Consider the following 26,937-nt stretch of genomic DNA (forward strand, 5'->3'; position numbering starts at 1 on the left):
AAACGAGTAACCTGCCTTCCAGAAGGACCACCTCCAAAATCCTCATCTATGATGCTTCAACAACAGCAAGAGACAAGTAATGCTTAGTATTGCTTATATACTATGGGTATTTTTATAAAAGAGTGGACATGATTTTAGTCTCTACTTCTGATCAACTTGCTTTTGCCTTCTTTCCTAGGAAGTGTGTAGAGAGCTCTGGTGTCTCAGCAAAAGCAACCGCTGTGTCACCAACAGTATTCCCGCAGCTGAGGGAACACTCTGTCAAACTGGGAATATTGAAAAGGGGGTAAGCTCCAATGATTCATTAGCTATTTAACATGTAGACTAAACTGATAAATTTCTGGTGTTGATATTCAACCACTAGGGAATAATGCATACTAATTAAAATGTGCTTGAGAAAATAATAAATTCCTAGCCTAATGAATTATCTTGATATCTGCAAATATGCATTGTTTAGGAAAGTATAGTGAGCATTTTCTGGGTCAGTTTCACCTTTCTATATGTATACGTTTGAGTTATATTTGCACAAAAACGTTCAACAACAATCTTATTTAATAGAGTCTGTTTAGTCATATGTCTGTTTTTTTTCCGACGGTATCCAAGAAAATTATGTGATCCTAAAGTAGATTTTATAACTATGGTCTAATGAGTCACTTTTAAATTGCAATGTGAGAGAAAGATCTAGTAGTAGAAGAATAGTTAATTTATTGAGCATAGAAATTGTTGCTAAATAATTTTCAGTTTCATCAGCCTAGTTTTCAAAAACTATAATAATTAAGAAATGTTCAAACAGATAAGAATATTTTAGCCTATTCCTGAAATTCTTTAGGAATTGCTATATATGTGGATTCTAAAATTTATTGCTATGGCCTGAATTTACAACAATAACGACACTGTCATCTGTTCTCAGTTCTGACTTCTTCCATGTTAGTTGGGCTAGTTTCAAAAAAGATTACACTGAATTTCAGCTTGCAATCTGACGTTTAAATAAAAAGAATGAAAGCTTTTGGGCAGCTGTCACAGTTTATTAATCCTTGCTGACGGCTTCATTCGGGACCCATGACCTAGTGCCATGTTGATGGCTTTTCCATGCTGAGTTTGGAAATGTTGGTAAATTATGCTAAATGTATGAATTGATAGGGTCATTTTTTAAAGATTAAGGATCTTTTTTTGAAACTTTTATAAGTAGCCAATAAAAATACAGAGACCTTCACACACTACCAAGAATTCCTTGCTTTTTTTCATAGATGTAATAGAAAATATTAGGAACTGCATTCTTGAAACAACAATCTGGGTTTATTTTGGAACCAACAATTCTTGTCAACGACAAGTAGCAATTTTTTTTTCTTTTTTTTTTTTTTTTTTACAAGTAGCAATTTACATCAATCTGTACTTCGAAGAAATACACAACTATAAGGAGAAAGTCACAGTGAGAATCTGGTTCTTTATTTGCCACTGATTGATTATTATTATTGTGATCTATACCAATCAGCCACTGTTTCTATTTGCCTGTAATAATACTATTACTAGGCCTGATGGATCTTTTTATTTTACTTTATTGTTTAACCCAAAGCACAAAGAACTCATTCTTTTAAACCTCAGAGCTCTCCTGAAAGCATTGTATAAACTATATAATCACTCTAAATAGGTAAACAACAAGTAGTGGCTATCTGAGAACACAGAACTCAACTCAATCATCTTTATGGTAAACACGTATTTAATATCTTAACATTTGTGCTTAATAGCAGGGCTCTGGAATGTCATATCTTACAGCTTATGTGTATATATTTGACAGAGATGACATTTACATGCCAATTACAATTTTGAAGGCTACTTAGAAAATGCTCAAAATAATATCAAAGCTGACAGTATTGAATTTAAATTTAGATAAGCGAATAGAAGGGAAATGTAATTACTTCTAAGCATAAATAAGAATAAGCACAGACAAGAAAACGTGAAGAAAATGGGGCAGAAATGTATTTGATTTCTAAAGATTCACTTTCTTAATCTAGGCTAATGGTTGTCAACTTTTTGATCCTTAAACCGTTTATTCAAATGCATTCTACATAATCCTGAGATATACATTTGAAAAAAATGGAAAAGCTCGGGTTAAAAGAACCCCTTGGCTGCCTCCTTACCCTGTCCTTAGAATCTTGTCAGCTTCCAGCATATCTTGGCACAGCATCTTGGGCTCCATGAAAATCTATTTAAGAACTTGGAAGCGTAGCAAAGTTTGTATACCAAGAGGTCGTTAATATTCACAACATTAGAGTGTAGTTTCGTAAAGGCGATACATTGGATTTCATCATCTCAAATTAATTTACGAAACAAATCTTAGCCATTCTTCCAGAGGCATGGAAGGTCTGTAGACAGATTCAGGATAGGACTAGGAGGTTTTTAAATGAATGAATGAATGAAAATAACAAATACACATGCAGACTCCTAGAAAGAAAAAGGACAGAGTACTAGGAGAAGACACTCAAAATATCCCTATCATTAACTTTGAATTTATAAAAAGGCTTTCAAAGAACTAGATCAACTTACATTTTTAAGGGAAAAAGAATATAAAGAACTATTCATGTGAGCTGAGCACTTCATTATTTTTAACTTATTTTTTAACTAACTGCATATGCCGTGTTATCTATTCATGAATTTTCGTTGTTGCTGCTTTTTTCCTTAAGAGAGAAGCATGTTTACTATTGACAAATGCGGATTTTCCTCTTAAGGCTATACCTATTTGGATCTTAAACAAGAGCCCAGAATTTTGACTCAAACCAAAACAGTCATGCAAACACTTAATGACAAAATTAAAGTGAAATTTTCTGTTGGTCTGGTCAACTTTGTGTGGCTAGTCTGTGTTCTTGCCATCTATAAATAGTTGACATTATCAGTAATAATGATGATAATATAATGAATAGTTTTATTTTTTATTAAATTTATTTATTTTATTTATTTATTTTTGGCTGCGTTGGGTCTTCGTTGCTGCGCACAGGCTTTCTCTAGTTGAGGCAAGTGGGAGATACTCTTCATTGCGGTGCGCGGACTTCTCATTGCAGTGGCTTCTCTTGTTGCGGAGCATGGGCTCTAGGCACGTGGGATTCAGTAGTTGTGGCGCACAGGCTCAGTAGTTGTGGCTTGTGGGCTCTAGAGCAGCAGGCTCAGTAGTTGTGGCACATGGGCTTAGTTGCTCCGTGGAATGTAGGATCTTCCTGGACCAGGGCTCGGACCCGTGTCCCCTGCATTGGCAGGCAGACTCTTAACCACTGCGCCACCAGGGAAGTCCGATGATAATGAATAGTTTTATACTTACACTATGCCGGGCACATATTTGTTCTGTTTACTACTGACAAAAATCCTATAAGGTGGGTACTGTTTTAACTCCATTTTACAGATGAAGAAAGTGAGACTTGAAAGCCTAGGATTACATAGCAATTTAATAGTAGAGCTGAGATTCCAGCCTGGGTCTTTCTGATTCCAAAGAGGAAAACTTTACCCCCTCTATACTGCCTCTGATTATACTTTACTTTCAGGTGGGAAATTGTGTAGAATAAAAAGCAGATTTTCATTGTCACAGGAATAGTGAGTCACTGAGCCTGAGATGGGTTAACAATATGTTTTACCCTTTATTACTAAGTGTATTTTTCATTTGTTTACCTGTAACAGTTTGTTACCTCTGGAATCACGATAAAAAAGGCACCCAGACAGAACGTTGAGCTAAGAATATATGATAGTGTTAAAATTGGCAAAATAATGAATCTCCACTTTAAAATGAGAGAAAATCTATTTTTACATATTTCATAGAGATATTGTGAGGATGGAATGAGATAATATCTCAGTGAGCTTTTTGTTGCCTTCCTCAGAGGGATGGTGTTAATTTATATTACTAGAGCATCATCATTACTTTTCATTATTATGTGCCAGCCTTAGATGATGGTGGGCAGAAAATTCTTTGCCAGACTGTCTTAACTGGCAGTAATGAGCATAACAGACTATAAGCATGAATTTGTGTGTCTCAGAAGCATGAATGGTATATCCACGACCTCTGATCTTAACTCTGAATTTCAAAACTACTCTCATCAGAAGGAACAAGAAAGAACCTACATCCTGTCTAGCCAGCAGGATAAAACCAAAGCTGCTCATAGCTTTTTGAATAAATCTTTTTTTAAAAGGTTGGGGGGAGGGGAGAAATATGGCTCAAGTGATAGCATAGACATATCCAGAGGACTGGATCCACAATGATCTCGTCAAACTCTGGCTGCAAAAGATATGGGATCTTTGCCCGGGGGCGCAGTTCCACAAATGTTCCATGTAAGTATGGGAACTGTTCCATGCACATTTAGCAGATGGAGTAAGAAATATGGCCAAAAAATTAAAAACTGATCTTTGCGTGAGTCCTGGGGGGTCTGACATCGCTATTACAGCCATTGGATGTTTGCCTGAATAAGCCATTCAAGGACTGAATAAGAACCATATGGTCTGAATGGATGTGCTCAGGGACAGTAGCATTAACCAAAGGAGGAAATTTGATGAGCCCAGACAGTGTGCTGGTACTGTGTGTCCATGGGTCACGCTTCTACAAATCAATCAATATAACTTTCAGCCAAAAGAACTTTTCTTAGACATGGCATCAACAATAGCCCTTTGGACAGAAATCGGAGGGATGCCATATTTGATGAAATGGTAAACAAAGATCTACACTATAAAAACTCTGATAGCAGTGTTGGCATTATTACTGAACGGGATATTAAGGATAATCAAAACCCAGTCCAAGCTCTGATGGTGACCACAAAGAAGTTTTCAAATACTTGGTTTATTGCCAAGAGATTGATTTAATGATTCTACAAGCCCCAATTAGAGACATAACCCAGCATTTGGGCTTACATATACATGACATTGATTCCTAATATTTTTGCATGGGAAACACGGGGCTGGATTAGAATAGGATTATTACATGCCCTTCTAAAGCACTGGATATATAATAGGACATTTGCAGCCTTAGATCTTAATTCATTTAAAGTAGAATGTAAAATGTTTTGACTGAGTCCCAAACTATAAACACAAGAAGTGAAGAAAGAATGACTCTTCCAGTTGCTCTAGAAATTTAAATAGTATGGGATGACAAGTTCTGATTTAGAATTTCGGCTGAAATAAACTTTAGCATTCCTGCACCTGCAGAGCAGAAAGATAAGGCTTTTAATAGCACTGTGCTCCAACTCTCAGCTTTTCTGATTTAGGAAGAATGTTCTATATTGAATCACCAATATCACTTCCTTTAAAATCTTAGGATTTCCTTAGAGGTATCTTATTCCAGATGCTGCCTAGACCCAGTGCTGGCTGTGGTACAAGATCTACCATAATCACATCCTAAAATATATCTAGTTTTAAAAAATTATTTAAAAATACTGTATATATACTCATTTTGAAATTTTCCTTTGTAGAATTCTGACAAATTTTCAAAGTTAGATTTTTTGATTTATAATATATCTTGCTTAAGACAATTCCCTGATGGAGATCATGAAATTCAGTGGCCTAACAGAAAGAGATGTTGTTTAATGATTAATAAGTGTTTCTTAAGAAAATAAGTGTTTCACTAGAATATATCATCTTTCTAGATAGTTTTAAAGACATATTTCTTTTATTTAGAAGGAATGTGAAAAGCAAGAATGGGCAATATGAATTTTTATTTTTGAATGCGATAGTTTCACTTCTTTCACCTTTCTGAATCTGGTTAAACACACCTGAATTAGCAAAAAGAAAGCCAGATTTATCCAATTTATCTGGATCATTTAGGCTATAGTAATATGACTGATATTTAGAATAGTCCAAAATCACTAGATTGGATATAACCCTTGGGAATAAAGATTAAAAACTAGTTTCCATCTGAATATTGAACTCTTCTAGTTTAAGACATGAAGTAAAATTCTATGCCTATGGAAATAGAGCTTTTACAGTTTGGCACCTTTAGATTTAAAAAAAAGGGTAAAAATAGAAAATACAAAACTCAAAATTCTCACCTTTAATGTGCTTGTAGGATTTTATACTTGAATCTACTTTATTTGGTGTAATCCAATTATATTAATTATGACTTACATTAAAATCTTAGTATATATTGGTTAATATAGTCATCTAGAAAATTAGCTCAAATAACTGGATTCACCTGAAGTTCCCTATAGGTTTCTAAAAAAACTTACTAAGTTAAATAAGTTTCTTCTCTTAAAATCATGTACTACATCAAGATACTTAATACTACCAGAAGGAGAAGTAGCAAAAATTCCAAGGAGATCCTTTCCTATAAACACAAGGTGAGGGGAAAGCACAAAAGAACATTTTGCTAGAGAGCAAAATTAAACAAGTTGTTTGATAGATTTTTAACTTGAGGGTATGTCTGTATAGAACTAATTTCTGTAGTCATCCTAATCCAAATCATATTATAATCAAAAACTAAAGTTAGTCCCCATTTTGTAGTCAGGGAAACTAAAGAAAAGAAACAAATGACTTGCTCTGGACCAAAGAAAGATATTGCTAGAATGAGAACTCAAGTTTGTAACACAGGATACCCACAGACTGAAGTCATCCCCACACAGACTGAGTTGTTAATTAGTTGTTAAACTAGACACTAGTCTCTTGTCAGCTGCTAAATGACTGATACTTATTATTATGAATTCTTCATTCTTTACCCATTAATCTATGTTATTTAACTTTCTGATATAATTGTCTATTATAACTCTATGGAATAGATATAATCAATAGCATAAATTTATGCAGTAAAAGGTTTTAGCAAACCACTTATAGAATACTACTGCTCTGTAGATATTAACTAATGGTAAGAACTGAGCAACATTTTACAAACTGAATATTTGTATTTATCTTTTACCTTCAGAATAAGTTTTAAAAGGAAAACAAGAGAATTTATGTGAGTTCTTTCCCTGTGCTACATTTTGTGTGCATCTAGGACACATGTAAAACAATATTATTAAATACTTTAGAATCTACATCTTTCAGTGTTTTTGTGACCTTCACAATTTTGTCTCCTGAAAAATGCAAAAACTGAGAGTTTTTTCCTCTACTAATTATAAGAATACTCAAGGAGGTATGAAATAACATGTGGTTGTATACTTGCAGCTAAGTGGGTTTTTTAAAAAATCTCTAGTGTTATTTTGTATTTTAGGTAGTAAAAACAGTTCAGTAAAATATACTAATGTATTCTTTAATGTCTTCAAATATGTAATCCTGCACATCCAATTGATTTTTTTTCCACTTGTTTTTTGTGTGTATTTGGACAGCTAATCCTTTTCTGCCAGTAAGTGACCTTGGGCAAGTCAACCTCCTTCAGGTTCTGCTTTCCTCATGTGAAAAAATGAAGTGCTTAGACCACATGAATTCTAAAGCCTCTTTGAGCTTTAAGTACAGCTCTGTGATTATGTAAAATAAATGTAAAATCAAATTTTATTGTTATTTGAAATCAGTAATGCTAAGTTTCCAACTTGAAGAAAATAGGCAAATTTTAAGATTTGGAATTTTTTAGTATTAAGTGTCATTAATTGAAACCACAGGAAAAGACAGTAATTGCTGGTAAATACTACATTGCTCAGTTACTCTCATAGGTGCAGGCATAAATATTCTTACACATAGCTACTTGTAATAACAAAAATGTAAAACTGGAGATTATTTGGTCCACTGTTGTGACTTTTATATAGATGAAAATCTAACGCAATTGGTATATCATTATGCACATGGTTGGTCTTCAAGATCAGTTAGGTAAATCATAAGCTGGCAGCTGGAACATTCTCCCTCTCACATGTACATTATTAGCAGCCCTGCTCCCAGAGTTGGTACTGTATTATCAGTTCAGCCAACTACCTCTGCTTCATCATTTTGGACAGATGATTTTCTTTTTCTTCATGGTAATTTTTGTTGCCCAAAACTTGTAATCTTTTTTAATGTCCTACTTTAATATTTATTAGATTTAAGGTCAGAATGTTTGGTCTTATAGCCAACCAAATTTTGACTTCCTCTTGCCTAATTGCTTAGCACTTTTCTTAAGAAGTCCTTTATGTTGTTACAACTACTGTAATATTCTCTGAGTGCCAACTACCAGGGAAGCAAAGATGAATATGACTATCTTTACCCTCCAGTATCTCCAGTTCCTTCCTGAAATGTAGTAACCAAAACAGGACACAGGATTCTATAATTTAATGTATTCATTCATTCAATAAAGTTTTGTTGCATATCCACTACATTCTAGGCACTGTTCTAGACATTCAACATTTCCAATTAGAACATTCTGTGATGATAGAAATGTTCTGTATCTGCTCTGTCCAACATCATAGCCGCTAGGCCACATGTGGCTATGGGAGCCCTAGAAATGTAGCTAGTGGGTCTAAGGAACTGACTTTTTAATTTTAATTAATTTAAATTTGAACAGCCACATTTGGCTCTCAAGGCTTTTACATACTAAGGAGAGGAGACAATAAAAATAATAAGGAAGTAATCTGAGAAATAAATAGGGTGATTTAAAGTAGGTGTAAGAGGGGGCTAAAACAGGAGGATGTAATCTCTATACATCCTGGAGTAGGGGGAGGGGAGGGTGGAAGGGATAGTGAAGTACAACCACTTCAGAATAAGAGTGATCAAGGAAAGACCTCTCTGATTGAGTGACACCTGACCTGAGACCAAACGATGAGAAGACAATATAAGGAATCTGAAGATTATTCCCAGGAGGACCAGCAAATGCAAATGCCCTGAGGAGAGAACAGGTTTAGTGTATGGAGGAAAAGAAATAAGGCCAGTGTGTCTGGAACATTCTGTACCAGAAAGAGAATAAGGCTGGAGAAGGAGGCAGAGGCTAGGTCACAAAGGCCACCGTTGACCAGAGTTAAGGGAAGGAGGAAACCACCACAGTCTTTTAAGCCAAAAAGTGACATAATGCCATAATATGTTTTTAAAAGAGCTCTCTGATAGCTCGCTGGAGAATAGGTTGATTATACATAGAAGAAAGTGAGGCAGGGGGACCAGATAACAAGCTGATCTATTTGCTAGTTTGGTCTAGAGTGGTAGTAGTACAAATGGTGAAAGTGAAAGAATTCTGGATATACAGAATTAATATAATAAACTGATTACTTTCAAAGCATCACATGTCATAATCCCTTTACATTTTAATATAATGGTTGAATTTTTATTTAACAATCTAACATTGCTGACAGTTACTCAACTCTAATAATGTTCCCTATTATTCATATAAACAAATGACTTTCATAGCATCAGTATGGTTCATCAAATTTTGATAACTCAGAAAAATGCACCAATAAAAGCCTAGCCTAATGCTTGGTTTAAAAAAAAAATCATTTTTACCAATTCTGCAAATTAGATTTATCATGTTAGAGTTATGAGCTGATTATGCGATGTCTGCATCTCGATAAATTATTCCTGACTTTCTACTTATGTGCAGTATGTGTGGTTTATTGCAGAGAGTAAAGCTGAGAAGAATTCCAGTACACATGTTCATGCAGGGACTATACACATGGCTAGTCACTGTGTATAAGGGTTTTTTTGTACCCTGTCCCTAGTGTCTTGGCATTGCTTTTATTATGTCTGCAGCAGTCATGTAGATGAAATGCCACAACACATTCTTTTACTATTGTAGCCTCAACCGGCCTTTTTTTTTTTTTAAAGAAAAAGCAATTACCATCATAAAAATTCCTTACTGGGGAACTTTCCATATTGCGTTATCATTCCATGAGTCTAATAATAGTGGAATATAAAGAAAAAAATGTTTTAATACTAAAATATCTAAAAAAGAGTTTTGAGGTCTCTATAATGAGAAACACTAAAAGTCTGGAGAAGAAGAAATAAGGAAAAAAGAAGTAAAGTCAAGTTTTTTAGACTCCTGGTACTTGTTAGAGATTTATAAATCATTGCCTAGCTAAAGATAATTTGCAAATCACATGCACCTTTACCAATGTCTAAACACAGTTAAAGAACTCTCAGTCTGTTATCTATTGGGAGAATGCTAATGCCTGACCCTTATGTATTTATTTCTATCCTGATAGCTCTATCTGCCTAAAAGCTAATTCTCTGTTTTCTGTGAAATCTTGCAGTGGTGTTATCAGGGAGATTGTGTTCCTTTTGGCACTTGGCCCCAGAGCATAGATGGGGGCTGGGGTCCCTGGTCACTATGGGGAGAGTGCAGCAGGACCTGCGGGGGAGGCGTCTCCTCATCCCTAAGACACTGTGACAGTCCAGCGTAAGTAGCTAAAGTAAGCCGGAGCCAACAAAAAGACACAGTTGGAAATGATTCAAAGCTGTGGTTTCACATGTTATCTGTAAAAACGTTTCACTAGTGAGCCAAGTGCTTGTCTTCAGAACAAGCAATAGGCACTGGAAAGTGGAGGAGCCTTGTTAGACAGACTTTCTTTTTCTTCTTTTCACCTTACTGTGTAACTAAAAATAAAAGAAAAAGAAAAAAGAAAAGCATTGTGTATCTATCCCAGATATAGCCAGACTTTTAATCTAGTAATAATCAGATAGATTTCCTCCTCCAAAAACTACTGAATTATGGATGAATCCAGGTCTTGTCTTAGCTACAGTACCATTATTCCCAGGAAGCATAAGGTCTTTTCACATGTCACATAAAATTATTACTGCTACATTAGTATTAAAAGGACCAATGAGAGCACTTTGAGGGTTGAAATGCCTTGATTCGCATCACAAATCACAATGAAAAGAATACTGCCCATGTGTTAAAATAGTTTCCATTCACATGCCCCCATTAATCACCTTCCGGAGCTGCATCCACTTTTCTCCTCACGATTGTTTTATGTAGGTCAGACTGCTCCTCTCCCACCACTCTTTTTCTCCAGCCGGAGTCCCCCTGGCATAAAGCCAGCCCCATCAGTATTTCTTGCTAGCTGTATTGCTTCTCCCTTCCACCAGTGCCCATTGCAGGTGGATGATTCCTTTAGTTGGTCTTGCGTGTCCTCCTGGAGACTAAACTGCTCCTTAGCTGCTTCATGTCGAGTGCTCCCATTTCTTTCTAGAGCTCAGGTTGAGGACCTTCTTTCCTGACAATTATTTGGTGCAGAATGGTGTTATAATATCACTTCTGCTTTTTTCCCCCTGCTGGGGTAGAAGATGGTCTATTTTTATTGTTTATTTTTTCTCATTTTAACTCAGGATACCTGTCTTTGGTTCCTCTCTCTAAATGTCTCTTTTCTTCTCTTTTATTCTTTTTAGCTTGAAATTGTTTCCCTTTGTATTAGTTCTGTGTTTTCATTCTCCCACTTTCTATTATTACCATCCTGCTAAACAGAGCTGTCACCCACTCATAAAACAGCATTGCCACCACCGTCCCCACTACCTTGTTTTTGTCTGACCAACACATTTCTCCCAGCTGGTTCAAGCTAGGCCATTTCTTTCCCTTGCTTAAAGTCAGCATTCACTAGCATTCAAAATATATTCAAAGTGTAACTTTAATTATCTCATTGATACCAGTGGGCCAAAATTATAATTGAGACTTGATCTTTTTAAAACAAGTGCAGAATAGTTAACCTAAGTTCAACTGCAGGCTACTGTAATTTAATAATCAAAAGTATAAAACCCTATGATAATAAATAATATACCCAAATACTTAAGAGAATGACTTGGACCTCTTTTAAAAGAACAAGTTAGTTTTTTCCATTCAAAAATTGCATGTCCAAATAATAGCATATGACTTTCTCTAATGTTAAAGACTCCAAAAATTAATTTATGTATAACACATATTTAACATCCTAATTTGAATGTAATATAAAGTATCTATATAATGTAAGCCTATCTTAGATTTAGATTTAATTTTTTGAAACTGAAGTTTTTAAAACTTCATGTAATATTTGAATTGAGATAGAAATTTATTTCTGAATTAAAAACTTTGAGCTGAAGCTATTTCCAGGGAGTTATTTTGTGTCCTTTCCTTATTTCCAGTCTGGAAAAAAACACAAACTTTCCATTTTCTACTTGATGAACATATAGTATCAGATTATGTGTTTTGTTAAATATGATTCAAATGGCTTTTCATTATAAATGATTTTTAAACTCATTGTGTTGAGCTGAATACCTGTTTACTATGATAATTAGAAAATACATTGATTTAATTACATTTTCTTAAGAATGTATATCATCACAATTAAGAGCCTTATAAAGTTACTCATGGTAGATTGCCTTAATTTTTTGTTCAGCAACCATAATCATTATTGCTAACTAACGCCAGCATGATTATTATTTTAATAACTAATAAAACGTCAGATTTTTTATTTTCTTAAAGTAAATGTTAATATGTTTTCATCAAGCAATATATATACTGTTTATGTGGTTAGATATATTATATTCACATGTTAAACAAAATGTGTTTGCAGACCTTCAGGAGGTGGAAAATATTGCCTTGGGGAAAGGAAACGGTATCGCTCCTGCAATACAGATGTAAGTAAAACCAAACTCTGCTATGAAAAATTAGCTTACATTTCCCCTAGAGCAGGGAAATTTTTTAAATTGTGAACTATTTGATCAGAAATCCATGTGCGTGAGGGTCACATGAATTTTTGAAACTGAATGGAACCAGCCTCAGGTCCATCAATTCCTTTAAGAATCAAGAGAAAGCTCCAGCACTAGAAGCAAATACACTCTCCCCCAGTAGGAGTCAAGAGAGAGAGACACGCACCCTGAACTTCCCTGGCTCCCCAACACTCACAGCTTTGCCACCATTATCTGTCTTGAGTTCAAGAAACAAGGATTAATCTTTATTCCATTTTATGTTTGCCACGGCAAGATGTCCCAGAATTCCATGTCACTCCTCATCTCTTGCCATCCAATTCCATAAATCTCCGCATATCCCTTCTTCTGTTTCTCATCCCTGCCCAACCACTGAAACTCTTCTGTGCCCTCAGAAGCTCGTGGTCCATCATCAGCAAAATCCCTTACATCCTGACATCTCTGAATTTTTCTTCCCTTCACCTTCTTGTTCTAATGGAAACTGGCTCTCCTCTGAAGATACTGCTTCCTCTGCAGGCCTCTAAAGTTAAGGACATGTATTTTCTCCCTTAGCTCTTGAAAGACTGGGCCTGGAAGTGAATTGACTATCTTCTTTATATCTTATTACTCCTCCCAGATAATTTTTCCTTCCTCCTATCTAAAAACCACAGCTTTTAATTTCATATCATCAGACTATTACCCACACTCCCACACTATTCCTCACTCTTACGCTCTCCAACCCTATGCCTATCCTAATCCTTGTTTATTCATAAACATGTGGATGATTTTTTCAACATCTTCTCTTCTGGGTTTTTCCATAACCATACAAACATGCTGTTATTTCTCCTATCTTGAAATAACAAAAACAAAAATACTTACCATATCTAATTCCTCTTCTCATTTTTCCCTAAAATTGCTCATATAAAGTTTTTGCCTCCAACATTCTAGTGAAAATGTTCCTGCCAAGTCAAAGATGTTTTCCATGTTGCTAAACCCAATAATCAGTTCTGAGTGTTTATTTTACTTGATCTTTACCAGGCTTCCATGACACTGTAGCTTTTTGGTTGTCCTTCTATATTGCTACTTATTCTTCCTCATTCTCCTTTGCTGGTTTCTATTCTTTTCTCCGACTTCTTAATGTCAGAGTACCCAGGACTTACCCCTCTTTTTCTCTGCCATACCAATACTCATTTCTTTGGTGATCTCATCCAGCTTCATTGCTTATGATACCATTCATATGTTATTTGACCCCAAATTTATATTTTCATCCCAGACTTCTTCCATGGATTTCAGACTCATGTCTTACCATTTATTAGACTTTTAATAGACATGTACTATTTAACATGTCCAAATGCTGTCTCCAAAACATTTCCACAACCATGTTCTTCCAGCAGTTTTTCCCATCTCAGATGTCAACTTCATCTGGCTCAAGCCAAAAACCCTTGAGTCATTCTTGATTCCTTTCTCTGTCTCACAGACTATATCCAATCCCTCAGAAAATCCCATTGGCTTTGCCTTCAAAATATATCATAGATCTGACTTCTCACTGCCTCTACTGCTGCCTACCACTCTTTCACTGGATTACTCTAAGTGGCTTTTTCCGTGGGTTTCCAGATACTACTTTTGCTCCCTACAGCCCTCAGTATAAGAGGCAGAGTGATTCCGTTTCAGTATATCCTTTACCCAAGACCTTTCGATGGCTCCCTGTTTTACTTAAATCCAAAGTTCTTACAAAGGCCTGCAAGGCCTTCACAATCTGGCCTTCTATTACTTCTCTGAACTCATCTTTTATTATATTTCTCCTTATTCACTCTGCTCCAGCCACACGGGCCTCCCTCCTTGTACGTGCCAGGCATGCTCCCACCTTAGGGCTTTTGCATTGGCTGTTCCCTTTGCCTTGTATACTCTTCCAACCCAAATATCTACATCGCTAACTCCCTTACCTCACCTTTACTCGGCTGTCATCTTCTCAGTGAGGCCTGGCTTGAATACTGTATTTAAAGTTGCAACCCTCCCTACTCCCTACACCCCTGGGATTCCTAATCTTCTTTACCCTGCTCTATTTCCCCTCATACTACCTCTAACACACTCTATAGCTTATTTATCGTATTTAATTCTATTAAATTTACATCTTGAATTCATTACATGTAGCTTCAATTACAATGATTATATTGTTTCAGGCATTATTTATTCATTCACTCAACAAATAATTGAGTGCTTACTGTTTATCAGACTGTGATAGAGTGAGAGAGGCTCTGCCCTCAAGGATTTTATAATTTCTTGGGAAGTCGCAGAAAATCACAATGCAGGGTGATAAGTGATATGATATGATAGAATAAGTATGGAATGCTATAAAAGCATGTGGAATTGTCACATAACCTAATTAGGGATTTAAGGATTTCTTCCCATGGGAAGCTAACGATCTGAAAGGGCAAATTGCAGCTGACCAGAAAAGAAGGAAGTGACAATGAAAGCATTCTAGGCACGAAGAAAATTAAGTGCCAGGTGGGTAGGTTAAAAAATTTAGCCTCAGATTTATGCTTTAGATAAAAATGGGTTAGGGAAAGGTGAGATTACAACAGAACAGTAAACAAATCAAGAAGAATTTAAGGATACTGGTGAGAATGATGAGCTGAGCCATTCACTCTATACTAGGGAATGACAGTGGAGTCTAAAGAAGGCTAGCGTGGAGAAAATTAAGGATGTAACTTTGAAAAATGCATAAAAATTAAAGAACCAGTATTGTAGGAAAAACAGGGTGAGAGAGATAGCAGGTGAGGGGATCAGAGAGTGGAATGTATTTGAATTTAAGTTATGAGAAGTGAGACTGTTCTCAGTGAGAACAAATCTGGAGTGTGGCCATGGGAGTGCATGCCTAACCTTGAGTGGAGGTGAAGGAGTTCTAGGAATGTTAAGGCTAGGGAGTTTGGGCAGTCTTCCGTGTGGATGTTGGATTCACTCAGGATGTTATTAGGACTTGGAGGGTATAGTGAGACTGTGAAGCAGGTATCAAGCTCTTTAACAAATGAGGGGAAATGACCATCATAAAGTTGGGAGAAAGCAGTGATGAAACCAAATAGTGATTTGGATGAATAACATGAATCTCGGAAAATAGAGGTTTTATGCAAGGGAAGAAGAATGGAGTACCTACTGCATATTTAGACTGTGTTAGGTAGGAGTGAGAAAGGCAAACCGACCTCTCAATTCCCATCTATTTCTGTTATGTAGTTGTAGAGGTGGGCACACATTTTGGGTCTAATAACACAGGTGCTATACAATATGAATAATGTACGATAGGTAACAGAAAAAGGAAAAAAAAACATGCCAGACACACATGCCAGGCTTGTTGCATTTTACCCATGAAATATGTTTTAGATGCTCAGATTGTGGAGTTTGTTATTGGTAGGTTGACATTTCTATTACTATCTTTGTCTTCTGTTTCAGCTTTTTGCAAATGTTAAGGAGATATATTTAACATATATGTATCATTAATATACAAATAATTATGTTTTCTTCATTAATCTTGTCTCTACTAGTTCAGAATTTGAGACAATTCAGTTACCACACCAAAATTTATTTTCACGCTATCCAAGTTAATAAAGCTGTGTGAACATAAGTTGTGTAAACTGGAGCCTTTTAAAATGTAATCTAATACATGAAAGTTTAAACTTTCAAAACGCATAATCTAGCCCAGCACTGTCCAAGAGAACGTTCCTCAATGATGGAAATATTCTATCTGTGCACTGTCCAGCCTGGTAGCCAGTAGTCAAATTAGCTTTTGAGTACTTGAAATGCGTCTAGTGCAACAGAAGAACCGAATTTTTAAGTTTAACTCATTTAAATTTGAATAGCCACATGCGGCTAGTGACAACTGTATTGGGCAGCACAAAGCTAGTCTAGCTATGCAGTAGAAAAATAACTGTTATGAAGAAGATTGTATCTGTTAATCCCAAATCCCTAATTTATCCCTCCCCCTTCCCCTTTTGCTAACCATAAGTTTGTTTTCTATGTCTTCGGGTCTGTTTCTGTTTTGAAGCACAGGGGACTATATTCAATATCTTGTAATAACCAATAGTGAAAAAGAATCTGAAGAAGAATACATATTATATATATATATATATATATATATATATATATATATATATATATAACTGAATCACTTTGCTGTACACCTGAAACATTGTAAATCACCTATACTTCAATTAAAAAAAATTTAACAGTATAAAAAGAAGACTGTAAATATTATGTATAAAATTCTCAAAACAAGTCAAATCAATCTTAGCTCATTTTAGAAACAAACGTGAAATTTTTATTTTTGGTAATGACAGATTATTCTGACAGAAAAATATTTTAGAGAGTGCTGAATAAGATTTTTTTTTTAACATTTTAAAATCAGCAAAGAGCTGACCAGATAGTAAGGGAAATGCCGTAAGGTCATAATTTTTGAAGGCAAACTCAAAAGCATCAACAAGGAAACATCAGAGCAACTAAGGTACTCTTACCCTGACAATATTCAGAGAAGAGATTAAGTGCTCCAGTGTGTCTTTCTTAAGTATATGAAAAGTTTTTTCCGAAGCTTCTCCCCTGCTACCTCATCAGACTTCCTTCATGTTTTATTGGCCAGGAGGCCGAATGCCCACCCTTAACCCAGTCATGGGCAAAAGGAATGGTATTACCATAATTGGTTTTGACTAATCTAGATATGCCCCTAAAATGGGGTTAGAATCATTTTCTCTGAGAGGTAGATTCCTGAGCAAAAATCAGAATTCTGTTAGCAAGAAAGTAGGCAGTGATAGATATTGAGAGTGCCACAGGTGTCTGCATCAGAGCTCTTTTAGTTTCCATCTTTACGAGTAGAAGTAGCAGCAACAAAAGTAGTAACGGTAGTAGTAGGACTAGTACTAGCAGTAGTACCAGTAGTAGTAGTAGTGATGGTAGTAGCTGCTGCTAACATTTATTGAGCACTTACTACATACCAGACCTATTATTTTAACCATATTTTCTTTCCATACTGAGAGTTCTCCTCAGTGGTGAGTTGACTTGGTAAGATATTTTTAATTTCCATTTGTTCAATATAAATCTAGAAAAACTATGCTATAAAGTCGTGTTATAATCTGTTTTGTTACAGCCTTGTTTCTGCAACACAAATTAGCTCATAAGTGACTGAGTTATTTTGTGCCACTAAGAAATACAGCAGCTGAAGTCAAACTACGTTTTGCCTTTATACAGCTGAACAGCTGATGAAAATTGTGCTGTACATGATGACCATTCACCTCACACTCTTCTTTTTGTTCACTTTGGCCACATGCTCTGTCATTTCTGTGTGTGTTTCTGCCTGTTCTTTGTACATTGGCCTCTTGTCTCTATAATGTATAATGTTTTGAATGTTTTTTTTTTTTCTATAATGCCTGGGTGTCTGTGTGAACTACCCTAATTTAAGGGACTCAAGAGAGTATACTTGTCTTTTATCAAATCAGCCTCCTGCCTTAGTGCATGTTTTATTTAATTTAATACTTTACACATCATATTGAGTGACCCTGTAAATAAGATGTGAGAGAAAACTTTCCAATTAGTTAGAACCAGTTTGACCGTCAAGACCTAGAAAACAATTCATAGGCATTGTTACTTTGTCATATGTGATCCAAGAGCTTTTCTGGAGACTTAAATAGGGATAAAACAAGGGATAAATTCAAATGATCCTGGAAGAATTTTCAAATCAGTGTCCAGAATGAGATGATGTTAGGCAATCAAACGGTAAGAGCACCAGGGTTCCTTATCTAATGTCATGAATCTTTGAGGCTTGCTCTCTACTTTCTAATAACTTAAGCACGTTATAATAGAAAATAGGAAATCTAGGAGATATAAGCCTGATTAACATATATTTGATACATCCTACTTGCATTTCTTTTAAGATCTTGCGACCCATTCCAAACAGCCTATCAGTTTGCCATATAGTATAGCAGTTTTGACCCTATCTTTTCTGTGATTGACCAGCTGGTACTGTAGATTACAGCTTAGTTCTTACGTTTTTACATATAATAATAATTATATTATTATTTATAACTCTTATTAGAATTGAATTAGCTTCATTAAAATCACAACAGAAGAATAGAATAAATTAGAAAATCAGAAGAAAAGGAAAAATAATATAAGGCTGGGATCAGTACCTTAAATATGTACCACAAGGTCCTTTCACTCACTAAAAGTGGGCCATAGATTTTGCTCTGAGTTTCCTAGTAACCTGAGTAAAGAAGCAAACACTATCAGTTCTAAGATTCATAATGTCTGATAGCTATGACAAAAGGAGATATATCCACAAAGGAACACTTCATTATTTTGAAGCTTTGATACTTTTCCTATGTGGATCCCTACACTAGTGAATCAGATTGAAACATACAAGGCTGACAGTATTCTCCTTGCTTAGGTTTGAGGAGAAATTGGATCTAGAACCAATGCAGGCCAGTCTTAAAAAGTGGCAAGCACAAAAACAAGATAGCCACACTTTCTCCCTAATGCCAGTGTAATTCCTACCACAGACATTTGAAGGGTACAGGAATGGTAAGAAGAGAAGAGCTCTCCAGTGGAAAGACAACAGTGTTCCCATTAAGTCCTGTCCTATTTACCCCAGTTTCAAAGAAAGCGATCCACAGAAATAGAAGAGGCAACTTATAAAGAGAGAATCTTTAAGGTTTTAAAATAAAACCAAAATGGATAGCCAGCTGTAAAATTGGCTGACCACTCTCAACAGCAACTTAACCAGCCTAGAGGCCAAAGGTATTCACACAATAGACTCTGAGGCTGGTTATCTGCATTAGGATGTATTGGATGTGCAGTTTGTTCCCTACATCACCATTGGTCACCCTCAGGAGCCTTCAAAAGCATCTAGAAAAAGATTCATTCTTTGACATTCACATCATGGTCTCTAGGACAGAATACCAGGTAAAGACAATAGCTGTGGCAGGAACAAATGAATATGCTTTTTGGCTTGAAGCTACTGAGAAACCAGGAGCATCTACTAAAGACATAGGATATTTGGATGAAGTTTGCTCTCACCATTAAACCAGGAACTTCAATAGAATATTTGGGACCATAAACTAATCTAATAGATATGATCTTACGGAACTTGGGTTTGGAGAGCAGAGATTTATGGAAGTCATGATGCTGAGAGTTCATTGTTTGAGTTCTCCTCTTTGGACTTAAAGATAAATGATTGTTAAGGTCCTGACACTTTTTATAAATGAGCAAATGTAGGAACTAGCATGATTATCAGGTAGTGCCATTATGAGAAATAAAGACCCCAGATCTGTGCTCAATCTTCTAAAAAGTGTTTGCTCGAGAGCTGCTAAAAAAATACTTTATTATGTATATGGAATCTCCTTTTCATTGACACAAAAGAATATTGACTATTAAGCAGGCATTTCTGCTTTCCTGAGCAATTTTTCACTGCAGTGACTGAAACTATCATGCAAAATGTTCTCAGAGGGTAAAAGTTGGTGTACATAGTATAAGTATTTTAAGTAGCAGAATTTATAGGTCAGTGTTATAAATACTTGAAAACTTGATGTTTGTCAAGAGTAAAAATATTGCTATATTGAGGTTATGAACCAAATTTTATATCAAAGCCTAAAGAAGAAATATTAGCTACTGTGCAAAGGACTCTTCTACATTTCTAAAAAGAATGTCCTGGTGTTGCTTAGCTATTTTCCAGAAAATCCGTGTGTTTTTCCTATTCCATTTTATTTGTGATTTGCATGTCTGCTTGATAATGTGACTAGGATAGAACTTCTGGTGAAAAGCCTAAGCTCCACCTTGGCTGGGGTGAAGTCATATTATTCTTGCATCTTACACATCTCATTTCCTCCTTTATTTTATGCATCAAAACTATAAAAAACAATGGAGACAAAGGATTTTCCAGGTCATCTGTGGTCTGTTCTAAAATTTAAGCATAGGTTATTTAGTACAGGGACATTTTTTCAGTCAGCTTTGCTAGAGGTGCATACTGTTCTGCAGTTTTTTTCTTCTTCATTGTGTAAGGTCATTAAATGGTGTCATTGCCTTGGTTGTGGTACACAGGAAAAGTACAGCCTATATTCGGAAGTAGTACTGTAGTGAAAAAGGTATGGACTTTGTATTCAAACTGACTTAAATTTAATCCTGACTATAACAGGATTGTTTCTATTTTACCTTGACAAGATACCTAACTTGACTAAACTTCAGAGAACTCCTATATAAAGAGTATAATTATATCAAACTTGCAGGGTTGTTTGAGAATTAAAAGAAGTAATACTTTAAAACATCTAGTGCTATCCCTGGTACTTAATCTGTATTTGCTACAGTGTAGCTATTACTGTATACATTTATGTTTTATGGATTACAAAGTACTTTTTATATAACCTCATCAAATCTTCAAATCACTTTTATAAAGGGAAGGACAGGGTTTTGTTTTGTTTTTTAATATTTTAAAATGAGGAACTAAAGCTCAGCAACAGGCTAGTGTCTTGGAAGGGATTCAGGAAGGCATAGAATTTCTGAGTGCTGCTCTAGCACTCAGATGGAGCCTTTGGGAGGTGGGTGTGGCAAAGTAAGCTCTGAAAGAGTTTGGTCACCTTTGACATTGTCTTACTTCCAGTCTAACCTTACCCTGCAGCAGAACCAGATAGCTGAGGACAATTATGAAACTACAGACCTTGCCCCCAGGGAAAGGTGTGGGGTAAGTGATGCCAAGGTACAGAGTTGATCCATTAACTAACAGTGTTATAACTGTGTCCCAAGTTATAATTAGAAAACATATATGTATCAACCACATTATTCTCATATACTTCAATATACTTATAAAAGTGTACTTTCATATATATGTATATATATATGTGTGTATGTATATATGTATAGATATATGTATATATACACATATATATAAAATGGCAAAAAATAGCAGGAGCAGTGTCATTAATCTTTAGGTTAGTATGAATTTTATAGAGTGCATCTTGTTGTGAGAAATAAAGATTAACTTTTAAGCACAGAATAGAGCTTGCTTGTTTATTTTGTTCTTTAAAGCGACGTTTAAAAAATCACAAAGTAAAAGTTTGTTTCTTAACATTTTTACAGGCTTAGGGGAAAGGGTCATGCTATGGATAGATGACATTTAAATTAAATTTAGGCCATACAAGGCATATAGAAGTAGTTTTAATTTTGAAAACTTGCATACAAGATTATGGTATCAAACATGACAGCCAGATTTAAGTTTGTCTAGACAATGTAGGTTTATCAGGCTTTTGTTTTCTTTTTCTTCAAAAGTAAAGGTACAGTGAAATTACTCCCCCAAAAGCAGAAACTATTTGGGGGAGAAAATATGAGAAGTTTGCCTCAAAACTGGGGTTGAAATGATTCACTACATGCATTGAACACTAAATTTAACCTTGGAAATGCCCTTGTGAATTACTTTAATGAGCTAATTAGACAGTACCTTATAATTAGGAAATCAGGAGTTTTGTTTGCAACTTGTAAAAGAGGGTGTGGAAGCAAGGCTTTTGTTAGCCCATTCGGCATCTTTATGTATATCACTCCTGTCTGGGTGAACAAGCAGAAATGTGTCCCTTCTTCACAGTCTCATGTCAAGTGCATGACTTGCTAATAAGCAAAGCAAAGGTTGAAATCCAGCCTCCACTTATGCTCCTTCACCTAACAGGGTATAATTGACTAAGAGTATGTTGCTATCCTGAAGAAAAAGAACATTTGGGGAGTGTAGAAGGTTGGTCTAGTGTAATAGTGAAGAAGCACAAGTGCATCTGGCATGAAAGTAAGAAAGGAAGAAGAAGCAGAAGGTGGGAAAGAGAGAGAAGGGGAGTAGAAGAACAAAATGCCAGTTTTGCTCATTTTGCTGTGTTCCCTGAGGCTGTAGGAATCCTGGCATCTTCCCAGCCTGTAGGAATGCTGGTATCTTCCCAGCCTACGCATCTTTTTTTAGGAAGAAAACAGGAAAGGGAAAGGGGGGAAAGAGTTTCATTCTCGGCTTGCTTCTCACTCTTTATTACCCATAAGACATAATACAGTATTTGCAGAGTTTTCCTCATTTGGAAAACATTTTGGGATGTATTGCTCTTTAAGGTAAGGGTATTTGGGGTGTATTTTGCAAATGAAGAAAAGAAGGCACAAAGAGATTCCGGGACTTTCCAAGGTCACCTATTCTTTGGGGTAAAATCCAGATTACAACTCTAGTAACAGAAATGCCCCTGGACAGTTGGTCAGCAGAAGCTGAGATTTCTTTCTGCAGCAACGTTTATGCCCCAAGGAATTTTTTTTTTTAATCTATCAGTATAACTGGAAGCATAAGATAGTCTATAGAATGTGCTAACTTACATATTTCTCTAAAAAAAAAGTAGTGAAAAAAGATACTAGTATTAACTTTTTGTATCTTTGAAAATACTAAGATCAAAAGATACTGAGACCTGCAGTGTTGCTTTCTGGATTTATGTGGGGCCCTGCTGGTTACTTTTTAGAAGAGGATGCTTGATAAGTGTTAACACTAGGAGGCTGAAAACCTGTCAGGCTTCACTTTAAAAATTTGTTGCTTATGCCTACTGTTTTCTGTTGCGGTTTCTGCATAGTGTCAACATTTATTATACTTGAGTAACTTAAAAAGCATTACTCCCTAAACTCTCCACTATTCTTAAACAAAACAAAAATATATTTTATGTAATTTTTCCTTAAGAAATTACTCTTTTCTTTGATCTCTCTCATTCTTTGCAGCCGGAATACACAACTCCTACTGAGCTTATTTCTAATCAACACAAGATTCAGAGCATTCACTGAAGGAAACATTTAAATCAAGAGAACAGAACACTAGCTGATAATATGCTAGAAACAGAAAGGCATGGGATCAAGTCCCCAAGTCTACTACAGTTTCCAATTTACAGCACCTTCCATCTTCCATGTTTTTCTGTGAACATCCTAAACACTCCTGCCTCAGGGCTTTTGCATTTAATGTTTCCTGGAACACTCTTTTCACAGGTTTATATGTAAGTCACTTCCTCAGTTTCTTTTAACTTTCTGCTCAAGTGCCACCTTATCAGAGAGAATTTCTCTTGCTCTACCATTTAAAACAACTCCCTCACCCGCGCCCAGCCCACCCCGCCACCTTAGTACCCTGCTTTATTTTTCTTCTTTCTCATCTCCAGCTACAGTGGGCTCCAGGAAAGCAGGGACCTAATCTGATTGGTTTATTCTCCAGAGCCTAGAATCCTATGTTATATATAAAAGCTTTTTATATATATTTGCTGAATATAAAAAAGACACTTCAGGCCAGTTCTTGGTGCCTGGTTTTAAGAGTACTAATGACAAGTTATTATGTCCCCATAGGAAAGCCATCAAGGTCTAGATACCTTTCAATAAGGGATTAGATTTGTTCAGTGTGGGTCCAGAAGAAAGGCGCAAGACCACTGGGTTATGGGAAGGAAGACAGATTTTGGCTGAAAGAAAGAACCAGATGATAATTGCAGCTGTCTGAAAAGTATTTGATCTATCTTTCTGTAGATTATACAGATTGTGTGACCACTTTGGGGGTAACTGTACAGGAAGTTTAAGAGTTTTCTGCAAATTATATTATATTCTGACATCAGTTCTTAAAAGTGTATGATTCTGTATTGACTCAAAAATTAATAATTGAGCTTGGTTCTTCTGCAAAATGCTGCCAGACATTTGTATCTATATGTTAACACCCGAAATCAGGGGTTGGCAAATTGCACCTTCTGGGTCAAATTTGGCCCATTGCCTCTTTTTGTAAATAAGATTTTAGTGGAACACAGCCCTGACTGTCATTTACATAATGTTTATGGCTTCTTTTACACTATATCACAGTTGAGTAGTTGTATCAGAGGTTATATGGCCCACAAAGTCTAACATATTTACTGTGTGGCCCTTGACAGAAAAAGTTTGCCAACCTCTGCCCTTAACCAATAAATTGCAAAATATAACACAAGGAAACATATCTCTATTCAGTCTCCCAAGTACCACTACCACTACTACTATCTCCTCCTCCTTCTCCTCCTTCTTTTCTCCTTCTTCATCATCATCATCATCATCATCAACTATTTTATCTGTAAAGATCCAACCATAATAATATAAACCACTCTAAATATTTAAACAGAGGGAATCTAATGCAAAGAATTGGTTACGTGGATAATGGAAGAGGCTGACAAGCCCATAGATCAGCATCAGCAGAAAGATACCACCACTCCTACCAGAAAAACATAGGAAGGAGGTAGTTTTATTAAAGCCTAGAGGCTGAAATCACACAGCAGAATCTGGAACCATACAATTGGGGGTGGGGGTGGCTGTTGTCTGATATTGGAGCCACAAAAATATTCTGCTTCTGCCTAAGATGCTGCTTGAGGTAGAGAGGAAATGAGAGAAATACCCTGGCTTCTCCCACTAGTGCCTTCCATTGCCTGAACTCAACCAGAAGTCAGCTGACACAGAGGCCTAGGAAATGGAGCCTGCAGATTTGTTCCCCCGACATAAAGAGCAGAGCAAGAGAATGGTGAGGAATGAGTCTAAGGATGCCTAGACCAAAGACCACACAACTGCTAATGGTTATTGAGTGCTACCAGTACCAGGTAAAGAGCTAAACAATTTACATGAATCCTCACCTACTGAGTAAATACTAGTGTTATCTCCAGTTTATAGATGAGGCTTGGAAAATTAAGTACATTGCTGAGGGCTATGAATTAAATACATAAGTTAGAATTGAATCCAGGTCTGTCTTACTCCAAAATCCTTACTTTCAGCCCTCTCATTTTGTAAATAAGAAAAAAGTAGTTTGGAGCAGATAAACTTGTAGCTGGTAAAGACAAGGCTAGGTCTAGAACCCAAGTTACTCCTATAAGGTTTTCGTACATCTTAAGAACTTAAAAACCTATTGTACCATTTAGAGAGTCCAGAGGAGGCCCCCACTCAGATGCAGGAAGTGTCTTTGCACCTTAAAACTGTTACTAAGCAGCCTTCCTGGACACAATTTACTCAGTTATAAAATGGGATTATTAATTATAACTACCTTATGAGGGTGTTGAGAGAGCTTAAATAGATACAGATCTAGAGACCTCTGAACAGTGTGCCATGAGATAGGTACTTACTAAATGCTTAGAAAAAGGTAAGTAGGTGTTCTTATTGTTAATATTTTTATTATGCTGAACCTGGGAGTGGTTATCACAGGAAAAGAATAGATCAGAAATCTTATGAAATGTTATCCAAGTTTGTCATTAAACAGTAATATCCTCCTTTTGGACCTTTTACTTCTCTTCTATCTAGGATAATAATTACAAGATAGTCAAGAATAGGATTTTTGTTCATTTTGGGTTTTTTTTTGAAGAGAGACTTTTTATTTATTTATTTATTATTTACTTATGACTGTGTCGGGTCTTAGTTGCAGCACGTGGGATCTTTCACTGTGGCAGGCGGGCTCTTCGTTGCAGAGCACGGGGCTTCTCTCTAGTTGCGGCACTCAGTCTCAGTAGTTGCAGTGCACAGGCTTAGTTGCCCGGCAGCATGTGGGATCTTGGTTCCCCGACCAGGGATCAAACCTGCGTCCCCTGCATTGGAAGGTGGATTCTTAACCACTGGAGCACCAGGGATAGTCCCTGTTTGGTTTTGTTTTAAGTGAGTGGCCATCAAGTGCCTTAGTTTATTAATTCAGGGCTTTTTTTTTTTTTTAACCAGTCCTTATCTATGAAATGTTATCTGTTATGCTTCTATACAGTTCCTTTCTTTCATCCGGGATAGCTGTTGTCCAACTATTCCCAAAACATGACCTTTTCTTTCCTGTCCCCATGGCTTTACTTAGCTTCACTTTTAATAGAAGTCCTTTTTCTTTCTTAACCAGCTCAGTTCCTATAATACTTTGTAATATTATAAAGAATAAGTATGTATGATACTTTTTTATAATTCTTATAATATACTCAAGATTTTCTTCCTCAACAAATATTTCCCTAACTAATCACATGACGCATTGATCTTTCACCTATATATAGCACCTGTAGACAATCTATAATGCGCTGTCATATACTTATTGCCTGAGATAGGGCTGTAGCTCTTCCATTTTTATCTTGTTACGCCAAATAGATTGAAAGTCATGCTTGGGTAAAGTTTTAGGTGGTTGGTGCTTTACAAATACTTAAGTATTATGTGAAAACTTGTGGCTAGATTTCAAATTACCTGTGTTTTATTAAATTGATGATATTTGCTTAAAAACTAGTCTTGCTACATGACAAAGCCACTGACAACCTTGGTCATTTTCTGGGATTTCCTGAAAATGGCTTGTAAAGGGAAGCATTTCTTTATTTCAAAGATAAGCACACCATGAAACAAAAGACCCTGGAAGCATATCCTTCCAGCGTCATGCACTATGTAACCTATGGTAAATAGTTTTCATTTTTTAAAAGGTAA

General features: G+C 36.0%; 1 protein-coding gene and 1 pseudogene across 1 annotated transcript in view; both read left to right on the top strand.

Annotated features, from left to right (window-relative positions):
- ADAMTS6 (ADAM metallopeptidase with thrombospondin type 1 motif 6) overlaps nt 1–26,937 on the top strand; it is a 266,593-nt gene that overhangs the window by 164,597 nt on the left and 75,059 nt on the right. The window contains exons 11-13 of the mRNA XM_004270746.3: nt 179–286; nt 10,098–10,243; nt 12,390–12,453. Of these exons, the coding sequence (XP_004270794.1) occupies nt 179–286; nt 10,098–10,243; nt 12,390–12,453 (318 nt within the window). The remainder of the gene's footprint in view (nt 1–178; nt 287–10,097; nt 10,244–12,389; nt 12,454–26,937) is intronic.
- On the top strand, nt 17,134–20,028 carry LOC125963814 (ribulose-phosphate 3-epimerase-like; annotated as a pseudogene).

This window comes from Orcinus orca, chromosome 3 (assembly GCF_937001465.1).
Source record: "Orcinus orca chromosome 3, mOrcOrc1.1, whole genome shotgun sequence".
In the NCBI taxonomy this organism is placed as follows: domain Eukaryota; kingdom Metazoa; phylum Chordata; class Mammalia; order Artiodactyla; family Delphinidae; genus Orcinus; species Orcinus orca.